We start from the raw sequence: 19,963 nt of genomic DNA, 5'->3' as shown, positions 1-19,963 counted from the left end.
CTTCCAAACTTAAATTCCTATTTTAGCCATTTCAAGTCTAATTTCACTACGGACTTCCAAATAAAATTTCGATCACGGTCCTAAATCCAAAATTACCATACGGAGTTGTTGGAATCATCAAAATTCTATTCCGGGGTCGTTTGCACATAATTCGACATCCGGTCACTATTTAAACTTAAACTTTTAATTTTTCATCAAAATTCCATATCTTGGGCTAGGGACCTCGGAATTTAATTCTGGGCATATGCCCAAGTCCCAAATCACGATACGGACCTACCAGAACTGTCAAAATACTGATCCGAATCCGTTTGCTCAAAATGTTGACCAAAGTCAACTTAGTTGAGTTTTAAAGCTCTAATTCACATTTTAATCCATTTTTCACCTAAAACCTTTCCGGAAAATTTTACGGACTGCGCACGCAAGTCGAAAAATAATAAATAGTACTTTTTGAGGTCTTAGAACATAGAATTAATTAAGACCTCAGAATTAATTATTAACTTTAAAGATGGCATTTTGGGTCATCACACCCTTCTTGTTATCATTATTATACTGCGTAAAGGTTATTGTAAGTGACCCACCTTAGTCTCATCACTTACAGAGTACATGGGGTTGATTTTACTCATATTACACTTTGTACTTCTTGTGCAGATTTTGGAGTCGGTCCTAGCGACGGTTAGTAAATTGCTTGGATTGATTGCCTGACGGAGACTTGAGGTATAACTGCTCGGCGTTCGCAGCCCTGAAGTCCCCTTTTACCTTATCCTAGCTGTTTATTTCATTTCAGACAGTTTTACTTTCATTCAGACCATTATTTGTACTATTCTAGTCGCTCGTATATTTGTGACACAAGTTCTAAGATTGTATCTAGATATCGCGGTTGTTATGGTTTTCTCACTCTATTTCAGTTTCTTGGTTATTATTTAATTTGAATTGTTAAAAATGACTAAAAACTATTCTAACGTTGGCTTGCCTAGCAAGTGAAATGTTAGGAGTCATCACGATCCCCGGTGTGGGAATCCCGGGTCGTGACACATATACTAATTGGAAGATGGTTCAGCATCTCTATCTGTGCCTCCCTTATGTTCTCCTTGTTTTTTTTTCTTGTCTAGTTTTGTAGAACTTCAAAGACGGGGCAAGTGGACAGATAGTCACTCTCAGGATGTTATTTAAAGATTAGTCAGTACTTATTTTGTCCTAAAATTTTAAATTAAAATTTATCTTCAGGACATTTTTGTCCTGAAAAATTAAACTGAAAAACTAAAATTCAGCACGCACTGACTAATTCCTAAATAGCATCCCTTTAAAATGGCTACCTGGTGTCATTTCTACAACAAACACGCATGTAACATTGAAGTTGTACAGAGAATATTCTACAAGTGCTGTTTTTACAAAATCTGTAATGAATTTGCACGAAATGATTCACAAAAGGAGAATGCTCATATCTACATAGATTATACAGCCTCTAATGTTAGATACTTTTCCTGAATATGCAGAAGATAAAAACTGGGAAACTTATCACCAGGAAGCAAGATAACAATTCAAATTCTAGTACATTAGACATTGAAAATTTGGAAGGAATCAACTACAGTATGTAACCTGTCCTTCATCTTCTCCCATCTCCTCTCATTTGCCCCAGTTGTCAATGTATAGAATTTTCCTGCATTAGAATCAATATTCAAATGAAAATGTCAGGTAAACATGTGCAACATTTTGTGAATTCCCAGTTACCAGAAAAAGAATGAGGTTGACAAACAACATTGATTTGAATGCAGAAGTCACAAAACGATAGAAGGGAAAGGATATCTGGAGTTATAAGAGTTGTATAAGTTGGAATTATGGAAGCATTACTAGAATATGGACTAACCTTGCATAATGCGGTTGGATTAAACAAGAAAAAACCAAAGGAGTTTAAATTGTCAACTAACTACATGATGTAATCACAAATCATAATACCATCAAATTGATATCAACTGGTACATTCTCATATTTGAAGCAATCATGTTATTGATCAGCGCTTTATTTTTCAAATAGCAACTCTTTTGAGGGAAAGTGAAGTTCAACAGAAGAAAATCTAATGGCCAGTTTAAGTGTTTCTTATGGTTTTTCTGAGAATGGTAAAGTGGTCTTATGGTAACAATAGAAACATTAATATTACAACCATTTTGGGTTTCGAAAAGGGGGTGGGCGTGGAGGTTGAACTCTCTTCCTGCACTTCTTTCTCTATTATTTCTGATATCACGAATAGAAAGCTACAGATTTTGACTCCCAAGATGGTCAGTGATGTCCCAATATAATTTGCATGATTCTTGATCTTTGAGCGGAAAAGTTAACTAAAGGAAACCCCATCCTCACCGTAGATCAAACCAGCCATGCTATCATCTGAACCTTATTTGCTGAAGCCAAGCCAACATATAGTGATACAAAAATTATGGAGATGAACAAGTATTTGCCATATCGGAAATTCTTGCTGGTTAGCAATATCCTTTTTAAATCAAGTTGCCAGTTAACAAAAATAATCACTGGCATGCCAATTTCTGAGGCTCGTGCATGTATAAATGATATTTAAATTGATGCTTATTTTAAAACCACATTGAAGCAAGTAATTGGCAAGTAACTAAGTTCTAATCCTGAAAGGCAGAAGATTCGAGACCGTTCTTTCATCAGGCTTGGTCAAGGCGAGCTTGAAATGTTCAAGTAAACAAAAAGTAGAACTTCACACCAAATGAATCACGTCCATTTAACCATAAGTTTCATACCGTTGCCAATGCAGACTGCAGTGAGGCCATGGCGAGTAAAATTTGGGGCTTGTGCAACAAACTCAAATGTGTAATAGGCTTTGCCTTCAACATCGTGCTACAGTATGATCAGAGAAAGATTGTCAAATAACTTCATAGACGTCAAGCAATATTATATAAGCTCATGATGGAAAACACAAACAAAAAATAGAAAACATCCAGACTACAATATGGGACGACACTGAAATTGACAGGCAAAGAGAATTTGGCCAAGTTGCCAAGGCATAATGAGTTTCACCTAGATACCCATTTTTCTTGCATTTCATTTCAGACACTTGAGACACCAAGAATATACTGATTATTTCACAAATTAGATGGTAAGCCCATACCAGTTCCTAAGAGGAATCTCTGCACTGTTTAAGTACATCAGATGTAAAAAAGTCAAGCTGTGAAATTGTTCACGGCGATGTCAAATTTACATGTGTATCAGATGTAAAAGCTTGTTGCTTCTTTTTTGGTAAGCCAGAAATTATTCCTTCTTTAGTATAAAACACTCCTGACAACTAGAACGATAGTATCAGCGGAATACTGAGTCTGACAATATATTTTCCTTTTCTCTTTTGGAAGAAGGGAGTAGATGGTCTTCTGATGAAAGGATGACAGAGGGAATATGAACTTGTTTTTTCATTCACAGGAAAACTCTAGGTTCTTTCTTTCCATTGGCATCGTTCAAGCATGGAAAGAGAGTGATATGCATGAATAATCCAATGAAACAATTTTTCATCATAGCTACTCCACAGTTTGATATTAAAGTCTCAAATTGTTGGCCAAAGGGAGATGAACCGGGGGATACAGGGTAGCAACTTAAAACTTTCCAACTGAAAATTTCTCAATATTATGACAAGTGACTTAACTTTCTTTCGACTAAACCAATCTAAGCTAATAGAAGCTTTGCTAGGAAATCCATGAATACCTTGAAATTATCATAGGAAGAGTGGAAATCATATTGAAGCGGTAACTGAATTTATAGCTGACATGATATAGCACCATGTTAACAGCAGAATATCAAATTGCTAGAAGATGTTTTCGTCCCATACCTAGCCTTTTTTCCTAAAGTAATTGCATATCCAATTTGAAGACAGCACAACAATAAGCCGAAAGGAACGCATTGACATTCAAAATTTATTCTCGTGAAAAAAGAGGCCACGTCTTGAACATAAGTGGCAATTTTGCGTTTCAAAATTTTCTATGGTAAAATATAGTTCCCTTTTAGACTTCTACATCTATGTTACAGAAAGGTCCTTTTTCTGAAACCCAAAGAGTCCTTTGTAGCTAATGTGAAAACAGGAACATATGATACCTCCTGTCAGATTGTTACTATTATTTTTGTTATTATTATTGATAACCGAGAAATCCCTGAGGTCTAGGTGCACACGGTTCGAAACTCGGTGGATAACGGGCCCGACCCTCACCTGCCAAATTATTGTAAGTAATACATAATCGTCATGAAATTTAACATAAGAAAGAACATTTCCCTGTTTCAAGCAGACACTTTAAGAAAAGCTAATAAAATCATTACACGGGGAACTCGAGAAGCTATTAAAATCTTTTTTTTTTTTTTGGAACTCGAAAAGCTATTAAAATCTTCTAGCTAGTATTGATGTTTCTTCTAATATAGATAGCATTATGCAAATTAATGATTTCCCTTCTTGTTTCAAGTTCATAGAAAATTTTAACATATATCGGTGACATGGTGACTGAAACTGAACTGTGTGCTATGATAAACAACAGTTTACTAACATGATCCAAATGGATGTAGTTAGCCCAAATTTAACTTGAGCCATGCAGAAAGCTAGTTCACTAGCAAACTTGCTTCTTCTAATGATAAACACAGTGCCAATGGGCCAAAACATCAAAACATGTCAACCAGATAAATTTAATCCTGAGACGAAGTTTGACATTGACATTTACACATCAAACATTTCAAGGCTCTGATGGGCTAGTTGAACAACAACAGCAATAGCATGACGAACACTCTAAGATCAAGGTATTAAAAAAAAAACTTTTAGTGGAAGGGAACTAGAAAACACAGACCTCTGATGCTTCAATCAGTTTTGTCTTTTGAGAAGGTGATGATAAAAACTTTTTTATTAAAGTTTCAGCAACCTGCAATATGAATATTTGCTGATGAGAAAATGTTGGAATGACGGCTCAAAGATCAAAAGCCAATACACGATCCATAAAATTCTAACTACACTGAAAACCCAGATAACTAAAAAGACAGTACATAGAAAACCAGCAAAACAGGAAACTTTTGCAGGGAAATTTAGCCTGTTTTCTCATAAATACCATAGAAAATAATTTAGAATTTCCTACAAACCTGCTGTGGTGAACCAAAATCACGAATATCTTGTTTGCTGGTGGGTATCACATTTACACTAACGCTTTCTAGTGGTTCAATAACATCTTTGAAAACCTTATCTTGACCTTCGACCACTACTTCCTGGATCAGGAGAAAAGGAGAAAAATGAAAAAGAAGAAGATGAACAAGCAAAGAGTAAATAAACCAAAAATAAAAATAATCTACAAGGTAATAGTGAAATTATGAGAAATACAAAGTGGCTAAGGACTAGAAAATTCTAACTGCAGATTTTTTTGAAAAATAATTTGTATTAGATGCGATGAAACAGAAATTTGGTGGAAAAAACTAAGAGGGGAAATATAGGCCTTATGTCTTTGAGATAAGAAGAATAAAAGTGAGATAGGCCTCACTTCTTTGAGATAAGAAACATAAAACTGAGGGTTAAGGCCCTAAGCTAACTGGGGAAAGGGGCTCCTTTAACTCCCTTGAAGGATAGCTGAAATTCCAGAAGGAAATTAAATGAAATAGATATGCAGAATTGCTAAATCCACAGAAGCGGCTCCAGAACACGAGTTTTCCCAGCAACTTTTTGTGCAACTAAAAGACAGAAAGCAAAAGAAAGTTGCAAAACATAAAGTAACAGACAATTGTTATCAAGATAGGGAATGGACCTGCCACCCAAAAGGATAGACGAAATTGTATCCGTCTTTCTTGTCTGTGACGGGCAGAAATCCTTTCTTAGATTCTGCAGCAACTGAACCATATCAAAGGGTGTACTCTTAGGATATCAGCCATTGAAATTTCAAGAAGCAGTAAAGTGCATGGAAGATAATTGTTTTTGATAACTTCGCAATTCCAGTTTTTAGGAAAACACTAATACAGCAGGGATATATTGGGAAATGAAACTGAAGTGATTTAACGAGTAAGGACATTTAAGTACATTGCAAGAAGAGTTTTACATGATGTTGGTGTCTGATAAGACATTAGCAACAAAGGGGCAATTGTTGATCCCATGGCAAGAAATTGACGTCTTCCAGGTCTATCTGTAAGGAAAACAACAAATAAAAAGGATATGATTAACCACTTTACTTTTGGTGCTAAAAGGTCTATCAAAATAGGACAAGCAGGTTTACTATTCTGCATGTAGATCAATATAATAAGCGAATAGCCTATTCTGAAATTATTGGGTATGTAGGATGACTCTTTAAGCTCAAAGACCATAAACCCCAGGAGTCCAACTAGCAAACTCTCACTTCAACAGATTGAACTGGATGATTTCACCATCTTATATATGGTAGAGATGACACTATTGGAATAACTCACCCATGCATTGGGCAGCATAGAGAGTATCCACTCAAGTTAATGTAAAAACAGCAAATGAGATCACATGCAATACATCAAGTAGCTTAAACTGTCTAACTGGTGTACTCCTCTCAATTTTCACGTCAAAAAGTTGGCTGTGAGCAATATCAATGAGATTAATTCTAAAGCAAAATAATTGGGAGAAGAAAATATAGGGGGGAGTGAAAATCATTGAACTTATAATGATGCTTGAAAAGCTCAAATGCTCCTGAAGTTTGAAACATTGCTCGTCATGAGCCAAAGAACCCCATCTGAATTTGGGTTGCCTCATGCCTGACAAATAGATGGCAACTGACAGTAAACCGACTACACCGCTTCATTAGACTTCTTTCAGATCATGTTAGGGTAGTTTACCTTGGCAAGAGGAAATTGAAACTTCAGACACTTGTTCTGATCTGATAAAGCCGGGACCTCTTCCGTTGGGGCTGTTCCTAAACAATCCTTGCTGATGCATCAAAGCCACTTTTATAAATGAAGAGGAACTTCAAAACAACGGGTATATGGTCACAGTCAGTTAAGAAGGATGACGGTCGAACCTGAGGGGATGCATTTAACATACATGCATTATGTACTGATGGAAACTTCTGCAAAGACACCATCTCTTCAAGCAGTAACCCAGACCTGCAAAGTTTTAAATTCAGATATGTATGAGAAAAATCTAAGCCAGTCAATGTTATTACAACTAGGTGACCGCATCTTCATGAATTCAGTCGTGTAATTAAGGATATTGCTCTTGTGAGTTTATACATGCTTATTAAGTATGAATCAGTCCAGATATAGACAAACGACAAACATGAACGACGTAAAAGGTACAAAAAGGTTCTACTACATAGGCAACTAAAAATTCAAGATTTTCAATTTGATCAAGGATATATGAGGTTGAAAAGGTTCTATCAGTCAATCACGCTTCAATTCCAGGTCAGTATTTAGAGGATTCAGCATTAATAGATCGTTCTTAGGCTAACTGCCAAATAATGACAAATCCTTTACCCAGTCTTTGGACTGGCTATGCTTTGCAACCACATAGCTGGTAGTCAGCAAAATGGTCAGGGGCAGAGCCAGAAGCCCGGCTATGGGTTCCAGCAAACACAGTAGCTCGCTCAACAGTGTATTTGTGTTAAATAAATATTAAATTTAGAACCCAGTTATTAGGATTTAAAGTCTTCGTTCTAAAATCCAAACCCATAAAATTGAAATCTTAGCTCCGCCTCTGAAAAAGGAAAAGGTTATACTACACTTGAATTTGTTATGCTTCAAACATTAGTACTTATACTTCTTACAAGTGTGACATGCCAACCAGGTACGCATTCCTAGTGTCTGTAACATTACAGTAAACAACTTTTCTCCAGCTCACACTGTAATGTTAACACAGGGGTGCTGGAAGATTGCCAGAAAAGAAAGAGAAAGCATGAAAATCCTGACAATTAATAGGACATCTAGAGCAGTTACTAAAGAGGGAATTCGAACTACAAATTCCAAATTGTTACTCCTATGTCTCTAGAGGTAAAATTATGGTTAAAAGAGAGAGAGAACAGAGAATGTGAGGAATATAGAAAAGAGAGTGACGTTAAACTTATTCTGAAATTACCTAAGGAGTTGCCGGCGGTGAAGTTCCGACGAAGGAGAGACTTTGCCACGCGCTCAGAGGAAGAAAGTAGTTATTCTTAATCTTCACCACAGTTTTAGTGGGGAGCTTCTAAAACCACATCATCCTATATCTTCTTCCCTCTCAATATCCACATCTATTACATAAAGGGAAAAGACCAAATTGACACTTTGCAAAATAAACTGGAATATTCTTAAGAAATAAGAAGTATATATTTTTAGTTGCTCCCAAAAATAATAGCTATGTGTGTTGTATACAAAAAATAACCTTATTTTGTATATTTTTTTTAGCTAACGAATGCATTTTTTTTAGCTAACGAATGCAATTAGTTTTAGTTGACTGACCAATACAATCAAACATTTCTATAACAACCTTGTTTGTTTCGATTATTTTTGCTGTTATAGTTAAGTGTTGTTATAAAAAATATATATTATAACATAACAGAATAATCGGTTCCAAGAAAACTTGGCTTTTATAGTGAATGGTTGTTATATAGGGATGATGTTATAGAGAGGTGTGACATTATTGTATTTTGCCCAATATTCTTCCTAATTCGACCCTTTACCTCAAATGGGGGCGTCCATATAATTCCATTAAAATTTCACATTCATTAGATAAAAAATTATAATTGTTCAATTTTGATAATTAATTATGTGTGTTCAAGCCCGAAAAAAGAAGGTTAGTGTATGTTGACATTCCTTATAAAATTAATTAATTCATGATAAATTTTAATTATGATAATTTAATAGTTTATTTTTTAAAATCTTTTGACAGATTTTTAAGCGGTATACTGAGTACTGACTATGTTTCTTTTTTCATCCAATTGTTAGCATTATGTCGTAATTCTTTGTCATGCCGTGATTTTGCTTTTATTGAGTCGAGGATCTATCGAAAATAACTTTTCTATATTCATAAGGTAAGGATAAGTTCTGCATACATTTTACCCTCCCCATAACCTACTTGTGAGAATGCGTGTTATTGTTACCCTCCCGAATTGAATATTGGTTCACATCAAGTCTTTGTAACTTCTTGTTAATTTCGCATATCATGAATAAATGCATGTTTCTGAATTCTAATAGGGATCCCAATTTTGATTTCACGAAACTTTTGGTGTGTATTTTGTTGATTCAATGTAGTCCTCAGATGAGACTTGCCATCATTTCTGTTTTTGCCTAAGAAATATTCTGCGAAAGATGAATAGTGAGTTAAAATCTTTTACTGATGAATAAATCCAAAATTACTAGTGACTACATTAATTGGTATTTGCCACTAGTCTAATTGAATCGTAGCATTTTTTAAAAATAAAATAAAATTGTGGACCTGTATAGGTACAATTAAACTATTAATACTTGTTTTGTCTTGTAGAACTGAATACATTCTTGAAATGCTAAAGAAAATATCTTTCCAGACTAATTCTCTCTATTTATCTTCCATTTCGAGTCTCACTTTCCAACCACAAATATCGATCGGAAATATATCAAATACTGCAGTAAAAATATAGATTTTTGAGTACTACTCTCAATTTGATAATCTGAAACAGATAGAGCCAAAGGGGTTTAAAGGAAAGAATCCATATAGTTGGTATAAGTAGTTACAGTGATCAAGGCCACAAGGTTGGTCTAGCTGTATGGCCTCCATACAACTAATTATTTTACCGTTTCTATCCACTTTTAGTTGTTCACTTTGTACTTTTCACGCCCCTTAAGAAATAATAATTGTAATATGTATTTTACCTTACAACCCTTCATAATGATAGCATTTCAAAGAGTCTTGAAAAGTAATTTTGGAAATGAGTAATTAATAATAAGAGTAAAACAAGAAAAGAAAATATTATATTTCTCTTGATTTATTAAAATGGACAAGTAAAAGTGAACGGAGGAAGTAATTTTTCGTATTTGTAGGTGACAAATACAGAACAATAGTCATCTATGTGAAAAGGAGTCATTTTAAAGCTATATTGCTTTCAAATTATATATATAATATACTCCTAATTTCAATCTCAAAGGTGCTCATTTTGACAAGCATCAAATAAAACATCTAATTTTGAAACAGGAGAAATATCCATTGGGAGGAGAAAATATTCCAGTTTCCCATTGTAACAAGAGAAACATAAAATATCCTATAAACAGTACAAGTTTGCTACTGAACATCTCAAAAGGATAATCAAGCCTGTGTCCACATAGTGTAGAACTGTAAATGAAAAACTGGGGAATTTGGATTATCAGCAAATGACCCTTATCAAGATAGAGGAGATTAACCGTCATGCCTTCCCATTCGACCAACCTGAAAGCTAGCTTATAGCTCCTCGCCTCTTCGTTTTTACTTTCCTTCGCCATCAGAGAGGAAAAGAATCTGAGGCAGAGAGAGGGGTTAAGACAAAGCAAAAATCACTTCCATCCACTTAGCTGACGGCATGGTGAGAAAACAAAAGGGGTTGCTCGGTTGACCTACCTACGATGAATACCTCTTTTCTCTTCTCTCGAGTATACAACAAACAAGTGGGTTGAGAGTTTCTTACAGAAAGCTTATTAAATTACAGTGGCATATATCTCTAGCTTTGTTACATGCCACTGGCTCATTAGTGGCACTAAAGGACCTCCTTCCAGTACCGAATAGATCGGTCCATTCCACAGGACACAAATGCAGCTTCTACCTGGGGAATGCTCAAGCCAACGAGGTGCACCAACATGGTTGGAGGGCCACCTAGCCACTTTTTCTGCTGTCAGAGCATCCCATGCAACAATCTGTGACCAACATCGTAATTAATCTCCATAACGTTACCTGCATAAGTATTGAAGGAAGCTATACTTTACCTCATTCAGAGATTCATCAATTGATAATACAAATTCTTCTGTATCATTGAAAATAGCCTGCATTAAAAGGCATTATTCAGCTGTCAAATGTCAACAAGAATGTGAGGCAAAACGTTCTCATAAAAGTGGGAATAACAGAGCTCCTTTTCTCTTCGGAATAAAGAAAAGCTCAGTCCAAACAAAAGAAGAAAATAGAAAAGGAAACACCACAAGTGATGCATATATAAAATATAGCCTAACTAAAGAAGACGAGCATGAGATACAGGAAATCCACTATAGAAGAATTTTACAAGCATCCTCTCTGACAATCACATCTCAAAAATCACCAGAACTTCCAACAAGAAATTGACATAATTCCTGGTTGGTACATCTATTGTAAAATACGGAGTATCTTTTACTTTCCATGTGATAGTTGAACGCAAAATTTAGACCGGCCTAATGGAGTGACATGGATAATGAAGATTCATACAGCTGACCCCAAGTAGCTTGGGAAGAGGCGTTATTGTAGTTATAATTTCCATGTATTAGCTGCTATTTTTAAAATGCAATTCCATGGTAATCATGATAGCTGCAGCATATTCAACAAGCAGTTTGAAACCATGGAGGCACAAGAATGATAAACTAAAGGCAGCATTCTTGGCATATGCTGCCATGTATTGCATATTAATTAATGACAAGCAGTGGATAGTTCATAATATGCAACTTTGCTATAAATGAAATAAATAACTGTAACATGAAATATGAATTCTTCAAAGCAAGCAGTATGAGCCTGACATACCTGACAGCGCAACTGTGTATGTGTAGCTCCAAGATATTGTTTGACCAATCTTCCTGTGCCAACTTCCCAAAGCTTCACCGAAGAGTCTTTTCCACATGAGAGGATATACCTAGGAAACATTTGAAATAAACAAGCTTGAGAAGGCATCTTAAGCCCTATAAATTATCAAGAATTTCTCATAGAACGTAAATCAAGTTCCACGTGGAAACTAAAAAATGAAGCTCTATGTCTAGTAGCTCTATGTCAAGTAGGGTCACGAATGATGCTACATTAAAATTTGAAAGAAAAGATCAACAACATTTTTATGGTTAAGTGCATGAGCAGTATACAAGATAAACTCAGTTATCAAGCAGGATATATTATGCTGCAATTTCTTTGTGACAAAACAGGAAGAGGAGATTCTCATAGGCAACTTCTTTTCACAAGTTTCCCACCCTCTAGACCATGAAAAGGCAAAAAATCCCCCTATTCATTTCTAGACAGTGGTTCAACTGGAATAAACCTCTTGTTCTCTTTTCTTTCTTTGTGCCTCTTTCTTTTTCTCTTTTTCTTTTCCCGTTGAAGAAAAGAATCCTAGTTCAAGCTTGTAAGCTGTAACCACAAGGGATCCCTAACCTTTCATCCTTGGTAAAATTTGCACCTATGGCCTCTGCTGCTCCATGTGCACCATCAATGGATCGCGCACAGCTAGCAGTTACCCCATCCCATAACCGAATAGCACCATCTTTGGATGCAGTAACATACATTCCACCAGTAGATGAATACCTAACCTGTAAGGAAATATAATTGTAAACAAATAATCCTCTGATCAAAGCATCTATATACACGAATTTACCTGATTAATAGCACCATTGACACCCATCTCTTGGAAATTTGTTGGCAGGTAGCATTTGAAAGTGTTAATATCATATAGGTGGGGAATTAGATGATCAGTTCCTGTAACAACCAACATTATTTGAGAACTTTAGCCGATAGGCAAGGTGCAAATCGTACTCATTACTGCTGCCGCTTCATCTGAACGAGTTGGCAGTAAATATAGTGGGTAATATAGGAAGTTAGACAATCTTTTTTTATCAGATAGAAAGTTAGACAATCTTACGAGTACAGAATCAAATAATTGGTTCTCTAACCAATTTCAACTTTATTAAATGCCAGTTCCAAGAAAGCTTGGCCGTCTGACATGGTGGGAATTGTCACTAACAGTTTTTGTACTTCATATCAACAAGTTACGACACCTAATTATATATATATCTGCTCTTGGTTGAAGTTAAGATCAATAGCTGCCTATCCAGAGCTCTATTTCTCCTTAAGATTTAGAAACCAACATCATCTGTTGATTCACTCAACCAGGCATCACATCATAGATATAAGGCTTTCTTTTCTGACTGCCTTAGCTTTTGGTGTAATTTTCATTTAGTAGATGATACTTTGAATATCATCGGCTCTGTACATTTGCAACAGGGACGGCCTTACTCCTTTTGTTACTCACAGCACTCCCTTAGAATTGAATATGTGAATAGTTCAAAGTTACTTTTTTTAGTAAGCAGGGAATAATAACAAAAGTTACTTTACCTAAAAGCCATTCCAAAATCTAGTTAGAAGTAACTGTACAGAGAGGATTAGCACATCGACAAAGAAAATATTGATCACCAATACCAGAAAGATGGGCAAAAAGATTTTTACACTTTATACCACACACGTGCATTGCTTGTTTTGTTCTGGTAGCAACTTTTGTACAAGTATGCCTTCTCTACTTTCCAATTTTAGGACAAAAAATAGTATATAATTTTCAGGGATAAAAGTTGTCTGACATAGCACCATTAAATCAGCTTTAGGTTCACCAAATAGTACATAGCAGTCCACAATCCAGTAGCTAACTAAAAAGAAATGCACTTGCCTGCCAGAAGAAAGTCTCCGGAAGGATGAAATGACACCGACCTTACATTATGTGTATCCTGTTAAAACATACAATAAAAATCGAATAGCATAGCCAGTATATTTTTCTCTAAAATAAGTCCAAGATTAATGTTTGGTTTGAAAATTTAAAAGACATTTGAGTGACCTGAATCACTCTAAATGCTCTCTTTGCCACCGTTTTTGAAAAATCAAAGAACCTGAAAACAGTCAAAGAAAAGGAAAAAAGAAGAGAGTATTTAGTTCATATTCCAATGACAAGCAAATTATACAATTTCACAGTTAAATAATATATCATACTTGATGGTGCGATCTTTTGCTCCAGATATGAGTACTGTATTTTGCGGATGAAAATCCAAGTCATTTATTGGCTGCAGTTATGTATAAGTACTGGATAAGAAATAGGGTAAACCCTGAGATAGTCACACCTCAGAAACTGAGATTCATATGAATAGAGAGGAAACAGGTGCCATCAATATCTAAAGGTAATATCCTGCACAACACCATGTTGCCAAATCCAAGTTGACAATAAACTTAAATAAGGATGCTACTTTTTATTTCTTTTCAGCATTTTAATGGAGGCAGAGGCTACTTGCAAAACATCGTACAGAAAAATCCAGTTAACTTAATTTTGTTTAAAAGCAATCCAGTAATTTTCTTACTTAAATAGTTGATAAAATTAGATCTTATGAACCAATGTTCAAAATAACTAACCTAAAAATATTAACATCAAATGACAATAGAATCAAGAAATGCAAGTATCACAATCAAGATCTTACTTGTTGATGATCATAAAAAGTCCGTACAACCGGCCTCACTGGGCCATCCCTAGCATCTGGCTGCATCATTTGCTTAACTTTTGAAATCTGCATAAGGTAACCCGTGAGTTGTAGAAGTAAAAGAATGGAAATTGGAGTGTTATAGAAAAGATACAACACCTCAAACAGTTTAATAGACGTATCCGCACTTCCAGTAGCAAGAAATCTTCCATCTGGACTAAATCTGGCACACCTGGCTACATTCTAAAAGAAAATTCTTTTCTTAGAAATTGATTCTGGAAATCAGCAATTGAAACAAAGATGAGAGCTCAAACAACCTACAGTTTTGTTTAAGATACAACCTTGTGCTCAGAAACGTGTCGTGATTCATGCTTTGGGATAATCTTTGACGAGCCTTTTGTATCGTTCACACTACTGTTCAGAAGGAGAATTGAATTATCAGCTCCATCAAATGACAATCTCAACATCATTCATAAGTTTGTTAATACTCAAGAAAGAAGAAGTATTTATATACAGAGATTCAGATAGAGCCAGGAAATGGGCTTTTTATGATTCACACAACATATTAATATATGGTGAATCATGAAACCTGAAATGTGAGCCCACTCTGTAAATCTAGAGACATTCTTCTTAGGGTCAATGAATAAGAGATGCATTTTGGTGGCTCACTATAATTTATAAGCCACATGCCTCACTAAATCTTTTGGTGAACAGATCCAAAAGGATTCTGAACTGCTACTACAAGGCTTATGAAGGATCAAACTTACACAAAAGAGTCTATGATTGACATAACCTAATGATAAAATCAAAGCTGTTACAGCGTAGAAGTGCCCTCATACATAAATTCCAAAAGGAAACTAGTTATTTTACGAAATGAAAGTTATCATCATAGCACGTGGAGCCGGCTGCTAATCAGTTTTTGAAAGATGTAATTAATGAAAGGAAAAAGAAAAGAAATATTCAATTGGACAGACTAGTCTTTCCATAGATGATTACAGGTAAACATCCCACATTAGTTATTACTCTTCATTACAAAAATTAATATTCAAATATCCAAAGCATTTCCCACAATCAACAGATAATCCCCTCCATTCTACTCAGTTGACATTTTCAACTGCATACACCAGCGTGGCACAAGGACTTTTAGAGTTTTCGTCAACCGACAAAGCATTAATTGCACTTTAACACTCAACTTACAAAAGTAAACTTTTACACCCTTCAGGTTGATAAGAAAATAGCGCGATTTAGGGAGATAGAGTACCTGAAATCAACAGAAGCAGTGCGAGGGGCTGGTATTGAGCCATATCCCGTAGTTATGACTGGATCAAAAGGTGCAGCTGTCGAAACTCCTCTCAGCGTCTCATCTTTCTCCACTGCAAGGCCCTGTTAACGGCTTAGAGCGATAAAGAAGCTTTTCTATATCTATTCTCCTACCCCATGTTGAACAACTTAAAATTAGTGAAAGCATAATAATAGCAAACCTTACCAACCGATACAAACCTTTGCAACCAATTCAAGTAGCTTTTTTGTAGGAGCTTCAACATTCATTGGTGTCATTGTGGCTGAAGCTACTGCGCTTGCAGCCTGTAATACATGCATAGCAGAATTCGTCACAAACTCTACTTAACTTGGCCTTGTTATGTAGCGTTTTCTATTCAAAACAAAAGACACAGTGATGTTCTCAATTTTGCTATTTGAATCCCATCATAGTGTAAGATCATGCAGTTAACCCAGGAAAAGATGACTGCTTTCGAATAACCTCTCACTTGCAGCTGACATGTTACTACAATATTTCATGGAATGTTTTCATATCGCATATAAGAGACAGCAAGAAACATCCAGCAAAATAACCAAAGAAAACATATGTTGGCCTTGGAAAAGAAAGTTTGAGGCCAAAATATTGTGGAGTAGGAATTGGCTCAATTCAACTTCAAATTCTCCTTCTAATTCATCTTCTTCGGTGGATTTAAGTTTATCTCTGAGGTCCATTAAGGGTTCGACTAGTAGCACTCTGTCGGGTGCCAATTCGGGTGATAATACTATTAGCACTCAAGTTTTGAGTGTGCGAACTCTAAAATTTGTTAAATTCTGTAGCAAGGAGGCTAATCTAGAAATAGGAGACACCCTCTTAAATGAAACCGGAAAAAAAAAAATTGGGGATTGAACCGCCAAAATGTCAGATCTCCAGTATCGTTAGCAAACATGACCACTTGTTCATTCCCACGAAATATTAACAAGACTTAGCAATTCTGTTCAAAAAGAAATTATGTTATGGTCTAAGAGGTACGATAAACATGCTAGCGGTGAACATTGTGGGGGATATGACATCAGAGCATGAATAGAGGCCAAATAAAAGAAGCACTTCCCTAAGCTACGCAGCCTTCATAGTTCATATGTAGAAGCTCTACTCCGGTAAGTCCAGAACTAGATACAATTGCACGGAGGCAACGAGTAATGTAGTATTTGAGGCATGGTTTAAAGACACTTTCATCTGAAAGACCATAATTGTTGGTACATTCAAGTTGCCCCTTGTTATGTATCTAATTGTTGGTAGTCACCAATGTCTCAAGTGAACTGAGTCACTCAATCACCTGATAATATTGAACCTCCTATGCCCTAGTGATACCTTTGTTAACTTTCTAAATGAAAAAGGATCATGAGCACAAATCTTCAATCCCCCCACCCACCCGCACTAAAGAAGGAATATGTTTTAGTGGCACCAAAAAACAAAAATAAAAGCAGAAAATAAAGAAAGAAGCAAAAATAAAAATAATGAAACTATCCATTCAATGTTTGATCACTCCAATCTCTTCCAAATGATGGTAATACGAATAAATCTCAAATAAAGCAGTATCTATATGTACACAACAAATTCATGAATGCATACATCACCTCAAGAGAAATAATCCTCTTGTTTCTTCTCTACCCTTTCCCTCGCCATTTCCTCCTTTCTTCCAAAGATGCAACACTCAATCGTCTTTCTTGGCTATCAATCAAATAGCTTTCTTAACCGAAACAACTATAAATAGAAAATCACTCCCTCTAGGCTATGTTTGATGCCAGGGCCTTGTTTTGCACTATCAAAAAAAAAGGGCAGCCTGGTGCACTAAGCTCCCGCCATGCGCGGGGTCTGGGGAAGGACCATACCACAAGTGTCTATTGTACGTAGTCTTATCCTACATTTCTGCAAGAGGTTGTTTCCACGGCTCGAACACATGACCTACTGGTCACATGGCAGCAACTTTACCAGTTACGCCAAGGCTCCCTTCACCTTGTTTACACTATCATTAAATCTAATTCAAGGGCTAACTGGAACTTCCTTGTTCTTAATATTCCCTAACTTGATACCCCTACAAATAAAGCCTAATCTCTCACACAATCTTATAAGCTGCTCGTTCATCGGTCTAACAAGCAATAGCTCCGACAGTGCAACATAATGACTCCCGAAGGTCTCGCGTGATCAAACATTCATATGACAGATTAACTAAGCACTAGTTGCATGTGGTAATTTTACACTCTCACACACACACACACACACACACACACACACACACACACACGTGTGTATGTGTGTGTGCGCCTCAATAACAAGCTAGCTGGGATGTCTATATGAGTCCTACTAGTACTGTTTATCATAATTGATCATAGCTTAACTATCTTTTATGCTGTAATCAACTCCTACCCAAAAAAGGTTACTTAAGTAGTTTGTAAAGGTAAAATATATGTATAAAACCAAAGAATTAAGGAATGAGTACCTGATTGAGATTATTATCGCGAAGATGAGCGACAATGAGAGAATTAACATGACGGTACAATTTCCCATCTTGCAGTGTTTGCTCCAAGCTATTATTGCTCTCCATTTTAACTAATAAACTATACCCCCCAGAATCTTAATTGATTCACAAATGTGTCTTTGCAGTTTTCCCCTATTCTTTAAGCTCGTGTAGATTTTGAAACTTCTCCTATTAGATTCTTGCGAACAGCTGAAACTCAGGTACTATGAACTTCTGAACTCTACCGCCGCCATTTTAGTACATTTTCCCGACACCAGAATGTTTCTTTGTAAACCAATTTCGATTTGCTTTAGAAATTAATTTAAAAACAAGTTAATTTTAGGTTTGTTTTGCATCATTAAAAAAAAAAGGAATAATTGGGGTCATTTGCTAAATTTGCTTAGTTAATAATTGGGGTCAAATTTATTTCTCTCGCTATAAAAGTAGTTTAAATTTATCCTTATTGGCTAAGAGGCCGTTTGAATTAGCAGATCGTAAACGGTTGATAAGTTTGAAGTGCTGAAAAATATTTTTAAGGGCAGAAATTGATTTTTTAAATAAGTATTTATGTGTTTGGATAAAAGTGGTGAAACTGATAATAAGCAGTTGATGTCGTTGGTAAAAATGTGCTGATAAGTTATTTTTTATTAAAAAGACTAAAATACCCTTTAAAACTTTACAAAAGATTATAAATTAAAACGTTTCTTTGAAATGAAAATGGGGAACAACAATATGGGATGAAGAGAAAGTTAGAAAATTATTTTGGAAAAAGTATTTTGTGAATTACAAAATATTATTAAGTATAAACTAGTAAAAGTCTTGGTCAAATAAAAAGTGCTTATAAGCTGAAAAGTCATAAGTTGGGGGTGACCAACTTATGACTTGTGGCGGATTTTAGCTTATAAGTACTTGGCTTAGAAGCACTTTAGACATTTGCCAAACTCGTAGATAAGTCAAAAGATGCTTATAAGCTAATTTGACCGACTTATAAGCTTAGTCGCACACCCTCTAATAGTAGAAACTTAATCTCTAGAAGATAGTGTTTATCACTTAATCTCTAAAGATAGTGATGCCACACATCCAACACATGAGTCATTTACAAGGAAAAGGGGTTAAAATTCCTCTTAAATTATATTAAGGGTGTATTTGGAAAGTCACCTGGTAATTAGAATTGATGTAATTACTAGTATAGTAATTATATAACCTAGTAATTACACAATAAAGTAATTACGATAACCTGTTTGTTTGTCATAGTTTAATTACAATGTCATTACAAGTTTACTATTTGGTTGCACAAGTGTAATTACACATTTAGATTAAATTTTAAATGAAGTAATTATCAAAACTTAAAAGTTAATATAATAAATATATGCCTATAAATATTTTTTTATAAGTATAAATGATATTAGATTTGATATTAATTTTTAAATTACTAATATTTAGTTTAATTGTAAAACTAAAAACATACATTTTGTAAAAACATCATGGAATGCATGGTTGATAAAATAAATTAATATTTATAAATCTAATATCATAACATTATTCGAATGTTTGACAAAATTAATCTACCAATTTTAACTAAAAAAATGAACAACATGCAATGTGAAATAACAAGTCAATCTACTAAAACAGGTAAATTGGAACCATAAAAATAATATAATTTCAAAATTCCAAAAAAAAAAAGTTTAACATATGTCAAATTCTAATAATAAGTTTATAACCTAAGATTAGGAAATATAACAAGTTTATAACCTCATTTAACAATGAAATTTTACTTTAATGACGTCACTCGTTATATGCCAAGTTTGTTAATGACTCATTATTTCTAATATTAGGAGTTG

General features: G+C 35.1%; 2 protein-coding genes across 2 annotated transcripts; both read right to left on the bottom strand.

Annotated features, from left to right (window-relative positions):
• Positions 1-1,382: 1,382 nt before the first annotated feature.
• LOC107774757 (psbP-like protein 1, chloroplastic) lies at positions 1,383-8,188 on the bottom strand. The gene is made up of 9 exons (XM_016594399.2): positions 8,048-8,188; positions 6,996-7,080; positions 6,814-6,904; positions 6,057-6,140; positions 5,769-5,851; positions 5,116-5,238; positions 4,830-4,901; positions 2,757-2,853; positions 1,383-1,657 (listed from the first exon to the last, which is right to left on the bottom strand). The coding sequence occupies exons 2-9, from the start codon at positions 7,056-7,058 to the stop codon at positions 1,554-1,556; spliced, it is 717 nt and encodes a 238-aa protein (XP_016449885.1). The 5' UTR covers positions 7,059-7,080; positions 8,048-8,188; the 3' UTR covers positions 1,383-1,553.
• A 2,333-nt stretch (positions 8,189-10,521) lies between these two features.
• On the bottom strand, positions 10,522-18,429 carry LOC107774759 (cleavage stimulation factor subunit 50). The gene is given in 15 exon segments (XM_016594400.2): positions 10,522-10,718; positions 10,720-10,809; positions 10,879-10,935; positions 11,657-11,765; positions 12,272-12,426; positions 12,492-12,592; positions 13,554-13,611; positions 13,719-13,770; positions 13,871-13,941; positions 14,350-14,436; positions 14,509-14,592; positions 14,691-14,763; positions 15,611-15,732; positions 15,850-15,933; positions 18,105-18,429. Coding segments are annotated over 15 exon segments (1,314 nt in total). The 5' UTR covers positions 18,210-18,429; the 3' UTR covers positions 10,522-10,652.
• Positions 18,430-19,963: the final 1,534 nt, after the last annotated feature.

Source organism: Nicotiana tabacum, chromosome 15, assembly GCF_000715075.1.
Source record: "Nicotiana tabacum cultivar K326 chromosome 15, ASM71507v2, whole genome shotgun sequence".
In the NCBI taxonomy this organism is placed as follows: domain Eukaryota; kingdom Viridiplantae; phylum Streptophyta; class Magnoliopsida; order Solanales; family Solanaceae; genus Nicotiana; species Nicotiana tabacum.
The sequence above is the reverse complement of the archived record's forward strand: the minus strand, read 5'-3'. Positions and strand labels throughout refer to the sequence as shown.

Excerpts from the sequence above, each read along its gene's own strand:
- LOC107774757 (XM_016594399.2), bottom strand. The coding sequence starts at position 7,058 with ATGGTGTCTTTGCAGAAGTTTCCATCAGTACATAATGCATGTATGTTA. Across the intron at positions 5,852-6,056 it reads TTATCAGACACCAACATCAT|TTGCTGCAGAATCTAAGAAA; the intron begins GTAAAACTCTTC and ends GATATGGTTCAG. Across the intron at positions 5,239-5,768 it reads TCTATCCTTTTGGGTGGCAG|GAAGTAGTGGTCGAAGGTCA; the intron begins GTCCATTCCCTA and ends CTCCTGATCCAG.